General features: G+C 50.0%; 1 protein-coding gene across 1 annotated transcript in view; it reads left to right on the top strand.

Moving 5' to 3' along the window:
• The first annotated feature begins 6,569 nt into the window (after positions 1–6,569).
• TMEM120B (transmembrane protein 120B) overlaps positions 6,570–9,240 on the top strand; it is a 39,654-nt gene continuing 36,983 nt past the window's right edge. The window contains exon 1 of the mRNA XM_031948531.1: positions 6,570–6,798. Coding sequence (XP_031804391.1) covers positions 6,730–6,798 — 69 coding nt within the window. The 5' untranslated portion in view covers positions 6,570–6,729. The remainder of the gene's footprint in view (positions 6,799–9,240) is intronic.

The raw sequence follows: 9,240 nt of genomic DNA, 5'->3' as shown, positions 1-9,240 counted from the left end.
GTTGCTGAAGTGTACAATGATTTCCTGGTCCTGCTCATTTCATTCAGCATCAGTTCATGTAAGTCTCTCCAGGCCTCTCTGAAATCATTCTGCTGGTCGTTTCTTACAGAACAATAATCTGAATACTAAACTTGACAATCTAAATCCCTCATGCCTTTTCTGTTTTATTTTACAATAATTCTCTTCATGGACTCTGTTTCAGGCAAATTGATGTAGGAGATGCTGCACATACATGACATTCTACTTCCCATCTGGTGCTCCAGCTATGTGTCTCCTGCCAGGAATATTCTCCCTCCTCACTCTGCCACTATGAGTCTGTGAATTCCTCCAAAGCATAGTTCAGATGGCACTTCTGTAAAGTTTCCTCTGATTGCCCCAATTATTACCACTTGCTCCAGCTAGAGATATCTCAAAGGGGTAGGCCTTGGCTAGAGCTTGGATGTGTGTGTTGGGGGGGGGTAGAAAGGGCAGTGTGAGAGATAGCGAGGAGTTCAGAATGACTTCTGGGTTTGAAGTCTGAGGAATCTGGAGGATGATGTTGCTTTCTACAGCAATAGGGAGAAAGCAGAGGATTTAGGATAAAAAAAATGAGTTCATTTGGGGCACTGAGTTTAGGATGACTATGGACTATCCAGATATCAAGTAGGTAATTAGAAATGTGAGACTGAACATTAGGAGAGGGATTAGTTTTGAACAAGTAGATCTAAGGGTCATTGTCATAGAGATATTTGAAACTCTGGGAGCTGATAAGATCATTAAGTAAAATAATATCGAGGAAGAAGAGAAGAAAATCCATGGCAGAGCCCTGTGGGAACCTCCCAGGTCACTTTTAAAACTTTTTAAAAAATTGAACATTAATTTTTTGTTTTGAGTTCCAACGCTCCAGACCCTCCCTCATTCATCCAAGCAGTATGGTACACATACACAATGTGAAGTCATGCAAAACATATTTTCATATTAGCTATGTTGCCCCCAAAAGGGAAGAAAACTAAAGTGAAAAAATATGCTTAAAGGAGCTTCAGAATTAGGAGGATGAAAAGTAAGCAAAGCAGAGAGAGGATTAGTCAGAGAGGTTGATGGTGAACTAGGAGAGAACAGTGTCACAAAACTCTAGAGAGAAGTCTCAAGAAGATGGTGATTGATAGTGGCCAAAGGCAATAGGGAGATAAAGATGGGTGAGAATTTAGAAAAGACCATTGGATTTGGCAATTAAGAGATCAGTAGACTTGAAAAGACCAGTTTCAGATGGGTGATGAGGCCTGAGGTGACTGCCATGGGTTTAGAAAAGAATGAAAAGACACTACAGTATTTATTATAGATGGCTTCAAGGAGTTCAGTCACAAAAGACAGGAGAGATATATGATGATAACTAGTAGGGAAGAATTAACCAAATGAGGGTCTTTTTTTGGTTTATATATCTATATCTATATATTTTATTTTTCCAGTTTAGTGTAAAACACTTTTTACATTTGTTTTTACAACTTTTGAGTTTCACATTCTCGTCCTTCTTCCCTGCCCCCTCATTGGGAAGGCAAATATGAAGTTATGCAAAACATTTCCATAAAAGTTATGTTGCAAAAGAAAACTTAGATCTCCTTTACCTCCTCCTGCAGAAAACTTAAGAAAAATAAAAATTTAAAAAGTATGCTTCAACCTGTATTCAGATATAATCAGTTCTTTCTATGGGTATGGATAGCATTTTTCATTATAAGTCCTTTAGAGTAATTTTGGAATAGAGTATTACTGAGAATAGCAAAGTCATTCCCAGTCGATTATCCCACAACATTGCTATTACTTTGTACATGGTACATTTCATTTTGCATGAGCTCATGAAGGACTTTCCAAGTTTTTCTGTGAGCATCCTGCTGGTCATTTCTTATAGAACAAGAGTATTCTATCATAATCACATACCACAATCTATTCATCCCCAATTACTGGACATCTTAATTCCCAATTCTTTGCCCTAAGAACTGCTATAAATATTTTTGTACATATAGGTCCTTTCCCCTTTTTTGTTGATCTCTTTTGGGATTCATGTTTTGTAGTAGTATTGTTAAATCAAAGTATATGCATGATGGGCACAGATCATATCTTTTGATCATTTATCAATTGGGTAATGGCTCTTTTTTATTTATAAATTAGGCTCAGTTCCCTATATATTTGAGAAAAGAGGCCTTCATCAGAGAAACTTGCTTCAAATTTCTTTTCATGATTACTATTGCTAACTATGTTCCCCATCTCCCATTTATTTTCTCCTTTCACCCTGTCCCTTCTTTAAAAAATGTTTTGCTTCTGACCACCCCCTCCCCCAATATGCCCTCCCTTCTATCATGCTTCTCACATCCCCTTCCTCTTCTACTTCCCTGCAGGTTATGATAGATCTCTATACCCCCATTGAGTATATATGTTATTTCCTCTTTGAGTCAATTCTGATGAGAGAAAGGTTCATTCACTCCCTTTCCCCTCCCCCTCTTCCTCTCCACTGTCAAAGCTTTTTCTTGCTTTATTTATAGCAGTTACTTTATGCCATTTCCCCTCTACTTTTGCCTTTCTCCCAGTACATTGATAAAGTCTTTTGTTGAGGATGTGGAAATATGGCCATATTTATAAGGGGTAGGAAAAGAGCAATAGACAATAAACTCAAGATTAATGAGAGAGAAGGGATGGTAGATTGAATAATCTGGAGAAGATGGGATGGAATGAGATCATCCACAATCATTCTGTATGTAGACATGAATTTGATGGAACTACTGCTATGTAGGAACTAAGCTGTTTTGAGCCTCCTCCTTCCCAGAAAGTGAGGTGGTTATGGGTTAGTGTAGGGTTTCTTAAACTTTTTCTACTTGCAACTCCTTTTTGCCAGAGAAATGTTTGTAACCCCGGGTATATAGGTAGGTAAAATGGGTATACAAATTAAACATTTACTTATAAATCATAACTTCGGGACCTTACAATCAATTATAAGACCCCATCTGGAGTTGCAACCCACAGTAAGAAGCTGGGGGTTAGAATATGCTCCTGAAGGGATGAAGGAAATAATTATACATTTGTTTTTTTATATCTTTGAAATCACTAGCTCTGTCTAAAAACTAATTGCTATCATTAAATAGAACTGGCTTGTTAGTTTCTAGTTCCCTAACAATGGTGGTGATGAGAGGAAGCACAACTAGTTGGGGCTCAAGTCAATGGCAGTAGAGTGGAAATACCCTAACTCCCCGGGGTTATTTCTCTAGAACCATGAGGGAGAGATATACTGGGAGAGAAGGTCAGAACTTAACACATATATATGGACATGAAAGTGATATAAAAATAATGATAGCAATAAGTGACTTTAAAAAGATTATTTTAGGAGTATTTTGGGTAGTGAAGTGGATAGAATACCAGTTCTTAAGTCAGGAGGATCTGAGTTCAATTTTTTTTTTTGTTTTCTTTTTTTTAAATAATGGCTTTTTATTTTCAAAATATATGCAAACAGGGGCAACTAGGTGGTGTAGTGGAGAGAGCACCTGCCCTGAAGTCAGGAGGACCTGAGTTCAAATTTGACCTCAGATACTTAATACTCCCTAGCTGTGTGATCCTGGGCAAGTCGATTGACTCCAATTGCTTCAGCCCCCCTCCCAAAAGAAAAAAAATTATATATCTATATCTATATAAATGCAAAGATAGTTTTCAACGTTCACCTTTGCAAAATCTCCATTTTTGAAGTTCCATTTTTTTCTTCCTTCCTCCCCCCTCCCCCTTCCCCCCTCCCCTCTAGACAACAAGCAATCTGAGTTCAAATTTGACTGCATTTACTAGCTATGTGACTCTGATCAAGATATCTAACCCCAATTGCCTCACACCCCCAAAGAAGATACTATTTTGTATTTATCTGTATATGTATCATATTCTTCTCCCATGGTAAACTATAAGCTCTGTGAGGGGGAGGGTCTGTCTCAGAGTTTTATATTCTCAGCACCAATACAGTGTTTTGTATATAGTGGGCATGCAATAAATATTTGTTAAATTGAATAAAATTCCTGGTTAAAAACTTACTATTTACAACTTTAGTAAAAAAAAAAAAAAAAAAAAAAGTCAGCCTAGGGGCAGTAGAGAGAGTGATGGTTTTTTGAGACTCCACATATGAAACTCATTAATTTTATATTCTCAGACCAGTCATTTATCCTTTATAATGGTAGTTAGATGGTGCCATGGCCCACAGAGAGCTGCGATGGGAAGACATTTTCCTGGTTTCAAATTTGACCTCTGACACTTACTAGCTGGGTGACCCTGGGCAAGTCACTTCACCCTGTTTGCCTCAGTTTCCTTATCTTTAAAAATGATCTGGAGAAGGAAATGGACAACTACTCCAGTATCTTTTCCAAGAAAACCCCAAATAGGGTCTCAGAAACTCGGATATGACTGAAAAAATGACCAAACAACAACTTATTCAGGGTTGTTGTGGAGATCAATGTTTGAGTGTCTGGAATATATCTGGTGTTTAATAAATGCTTTTTTCTTCTTTCCTTTCTTCTGACTCCCCAGTCAAGCTGTCCTTCTGGAATACTGAAAGGCCTCCTTTTATCTCTCTGACCTTTCAGTAAAAGGGAAGAGAAAAGTATTTACGTTCAGAAATCATAAGCAAGGATGCAGTAAGAGTCAGGAAAGAAGAAAATGAAAGTTCCTGCTGGCTTTCAGGATTTGAGATTTAGACTCAGTTGTGTGACTTTGGATAAGCCCCTTATTTTCTCCTGTAAAATGACTGGATTGGATTTTGATGCTCATTCCCCTCTCCCTTGTAATATCCTATTACTCATTTAAGATAATTTCCTCGTATAAGTACTACTGAAACATTCAGGAAACAGGGACTCTCTGAAGGAGAACATCATCCTCTTGGGCGTGGGGAGAAGAGCAGTAGCTTTCCTAAAATGCTTTTCTTGGAATGAAATAGAGATCAATGGTGGCCTGCCTCCAGATGAAGTTGCACGGGTTTTCTGCGTGGGCTGGAGCGTGCATAGAATCCCACTGTTCTTACATCAGCGTCTTTGCCATGTAGCACTGGTAGGCTCGGAGTTCTTACTCCAGTTGGACACAGGCACACGTTTCAGATGCGGAGTTAGTCAGCAGGCTGAGGTTTCAGTCTCCACTGTGGGGTGTGATCAGACATCACTAGCGGCCACTCTGTGCCAGACAAAAAGTCTCCTCCTTAAAGGGTCTCACCGGCAATGAGTCAGGGGCCATAGGTGTAGGCGGTATTTGTGCAAGACCCACACAAGGTGGAAAGACAGCAATGATACGTTACTGTTATCAGGAAGTAAGATTTGTGGAGCACTTTACACGGTGTTTTTTTTTTTTTTGGGGGGGGCTCTGATCCTCACAGCGGCCCTTGGAGGCAGGGGATATCACCCCCATTTTGCAGCTAAAAAACCGAAGCACTGAGAGGTTAAGTGAAGGGCCCAGAATCAGCCACTCAGGGGAAAGGCAAGAGCAACTGAAGGGCCGAGGAAAAGCCACCGGCAGAAAGCAGTGAACGAGCGGAGTCTTAAAGGAATGGGGGAGAGGTGAGGAGAGGGAGCACAGTCGGTCCCCGTGAGCAAGACGCCTGTCCCCTCCCGGAAGCAGCGAGACCCGGGTACGGGGCCATGCGACTCCGGGCAGGTCATCTATCTCTCCCACCCCCGGTCAGCTTTCTAGAACTCTCCAACGGCAGAGAAGGTTCTGGCCTGCCTTGGAAAGTTTTCTCGTGCGGTGCAGGAGCCGTACAAATGGTCCCCGCTCCGCACCCTGCGCCAGGCCCCCGGCCCCCACGCCAGAGATAGCAGGGAGCCACGGAGGGCTGAGCAGGGGGAGTGACCGGCGCGTGCACTTCTAGATTGTGACCCGGTGGGAATGAATGACAGGGGCGGCGTGGGGGGAGGGGCCGAAGCCCGGCGCCGAAGGCTCCAGAAGCTTACGTACGGCTCTCCCTCGGGGCCGCCTCTAGGCTGTTTCCCAGCTTTGAAATCCTCAAGAAATGCGGGGGCAGGAAGGGAACCAGAACCGCCCCCTCCCCCCCCCGGAGTGAAGCGCCGATAAGCCCCGCACGGTGACCCTAGATCCGGGTGGGAAAGGCAGGCGGCGCCTCCTCCCGGACAAAGAGGTCCCGCTCCGGGGGAGTCGCTTGTCGCTCCCCGCGGCAGAAAGCTCGAGAACCCGCTAAAATGACGCCCGCCTTTTTGCCGCCCGGGGGCCGGAGGAGGGGGCTGGGAGACGCCCCGCGCGCCTTCCCCGGGCGGTCCCGGGCCAGTGACCTTGGCGGGCGCTGCCGAGGCAGCCGGGGGACGTCCGCAAGGCGAGGCGGGGGCGGGGTTGGAGCCGGGGCTCAAACTGCGGCCGAAGCCCTCGCGGCGACAGGGACTGCCGGCGGGGGGGAGGGGCTCCCCGTGGAGAGCGAGGGTATCGGTGTCAGCCCGCGCGCCGGCCAGGTCCGGGGAGCTCCGGCATTGGCAGGAGGGTGGCCCGGGACGAGCGGGGTCAAGGAGCATGCGCGTGCGCACCGCGCTACCCCGGCTGTGCGGGAGGGCGGGACAGTGTGGGCGTGACGTCACTGGAGGGCGTGGTTCCGGGCCGCGCAGGAACAGCTGGTGCCGGACGAGGGCGTGGGCGGGAGGAGCTCGCGCGGGGTGCGCGGGGTGTGCGGCGGAGAGGGGGGCTCGAGCTGCAGCAGGAGCCGCCGCCGCCGCCGCCGCCGCCGCCCGCCCGCCTTGCACCATGTTCGCGCAGCTCGAGCGCTGCGAACGCGAGTGGCACGAGCTGGAGGAGGAATTCCAGGAATTGCAGGTGGGGCCCGCGGGGGGCGCGCGAGCACGGCCGGCCCCCTCCCCCTCCCCCTCCCCCGGCCCCTCTCCCTGAGCTGGCGCTCCGGCCCCCGCCCCGCCCCCACCCCGGGACTTCCCCGGCCCGGGGCCCGGGTCCGCCCGCCGGCCAGTGGGAGCCCCAGCCGCGTCCGCGTGCGAGCCCGGGGCGGGGCCCGTCCCCTGGCGGTGGTCCCTTTTCTCCGAGAGCCCGGCCTCGGGCCGCCAGGGACGGGGGGAGCGCCCGCGGGTCCCCGGCAGGCGGAGCCCATTCCTGCCCCCCGCTCTGCCCTCGCCCGCCCGTCCCTGCCCCCCGTCTCTCCATCTTTCTCTGCCTCTCCATCTCCGGTCTCTCCTCCGTCTCTGTCACCGTCTCACCTTTGTCTCCTCTCTCACGCGCTGCTTGGGAAAGTTAATGGCAGGGGGCTCCCCCCGCGGGGGGCCGGAGCCTCGGAGCTCGTTTGTGGGACTCCTGGCCGTGGGCCACCCCTAACTCGGCGCTCGGTCCGGCTCCCCCGCGCCTCCTTCCCTGGCTGCTGACTCGGGGCCTCCCCCGTGCGCCCCCCGGACCCCCACAGCCCGGCCATCTGTGTGAGGGCGTGATGCCCGCAGGCGATAGCTGCCAGCTCTGGCCGGCCGGCCCAAGGAGGCTGCTGCCCCCCGTCTCCGGACCCTCAGCCGCCGGCACCCTCGGCCCCCGGACCCTCGGCCCCCGGTCCCTCGGCCCCCCGTCCCCGGACCCTCAGCCGCCGGCACCCTCGGCCCCCGGACCCTCGGCCCCCGGGCCCTCGGCCCCCGGACCCTCAGCCGCCGGCACCCTCGGCCCCCGGTCCCTCGGCCCCCGGTCCCTCGGCCCCCGGCACCCTCGGCCCCCGGCACCCTCGGCCCCCCGTCCCCGGACCCTCGGCCCCCGGGACCCTCGGCCCCGGTCCCTCGGCCTCCGGTCCCTCAGCCGCCCGGACCTGGCGTCTTCCGTGGGGTGAGCGCCGCTGGGAGAAGTGCCTGGGCCCCTGCTGTTGTCCAGAGGGTATGGCCCTGGCTGGGGTCGACCAAGAAGACTTTCCTTTTCCTTCTTCCTTCCTTCCTTCCTTCCTTCCTTCCTTCCTTCCTTCCTTCCTTCCTTCCTTCCTTCCTTCCTTCCTTCCTTCCTTCCTTTCCCTTCCTTTCCCTTCCTTTCCCTTCCTTTCCCTTCCTTTCCCTTCCTTTCCCTTCCTTTCCCTTCCTTTCTCTCTCTTCTTTCTTTCTCTCTTTCTCTCTTTTTCTCTTCTTTCAATTTCTCTCTCTCTTTTTTCTTTCTCTCTCTTTCTCTTTCTCTTTCTTTTCTTTCTTGGCAATTGGGGTTGAGTGACTTGCCCAGGGTCACACAGCCAGAAGTGTTAAGTCTCTGCGGTCACATTTGAATCAGGTCCTCCTGACTTCAGGACTAGTGCTGTGTCCACTGCACCACCCCGCTGTTCATCTCTTGATTTGGTTTGAGTAGGGAAAGCTGGGGGGGAGGTGTTACCCGTCTGAACGCTGCTTCTCTGTTCACAGTCTTATTTCCAGCCTTCCCTCCCTCTGCCAGCCAAAGGCCGAACCTCGTACTTCTGGGTGTCTCGCTCAGCCCTTGGTTGACTGGCTTGAGGCTGGCTTTTTCCAAAGGTGGGTTTCAGAGAAGGTTGGGGAGGCTGTGAACTGCTGGGAAGGAGGGAGATTGAATTGGAGGAGGTGGAAGAGGCTGGGGGTGGGCAGAGGGGATGAGGAACCTCACCCCCGCCCAAAGGGGATCCCTGCTTCTTTTTCCTGCCAGTGGAAGTATCCAGGACAGAGGCCTCGTGGTGCACGAGCCTCAGCTAAGCAATGATCTTGGACCCGGCACTCGTTTTGTCTCCGTTTCTTTCCCTAGAAGATGGTTGGGCTGGATGCTCTTTCAGCTTAACTAGTTTGATTCTCTTGGAAAATGGGAGGTTGCCTCTCGTAGGGTTCAAATTCTGGAGCTACTTCTTACTGGCCACCTGGATCCCCGAGCAGCCCACTCTGGGCTTCTCCATGCAGGGAGGGCGTTATTGGACTACATGGTCTCCAGGGTCCCTTTGATCTCTAGTGACAGAAGCCTACCAGGGCAGCGGCCTACTCTACCTGCTGGGCAGCAGTTGCTCCACTTCCCCCCCCCCCCGAAAATGGATCAAGCCTGTTACCCCAAAGCTCTCTCTCTGGATCTCAGAAGATAAGAAAAGTTCAGCCAGCCCTGATGCTCAATTTGGCTTTCTCCTGCTGTGTCTTTGGGGTCACTGGGGGGAGCAGGGAGGTTTGGGGGAGGTTTGGGTTTTTTATGCTGTTGCCATTAATACTTTTCCTTTGCCCGTTCCTGGGCTGAGGAGGTGGAGGCTGACACTTCTGAGCTATGTAATCAATGCAATTAACAGCAATTAGATAGCAAGTCTTGGCA

This window comes from Sarcophilus harrisii, chromosome 1, assembly GCF_902635505.1.
Source record: "Sarcophilus harrisii chromosome 1, mSarHar1.11, whole genome shotgun sequence".
NCBI classification, from domain to species: Eukaryota; Metazoa; Chordata; class Mammalia; order Dasyuromorphia; family Dasyuridae; genus Sarcophilus; species Sarcophilus harrisii.
The sequence above is the reverse complement of the archived record's forward strand: the minus strand, read 5'-3'. Positions and strand labels throughout refer to the sequence as shown.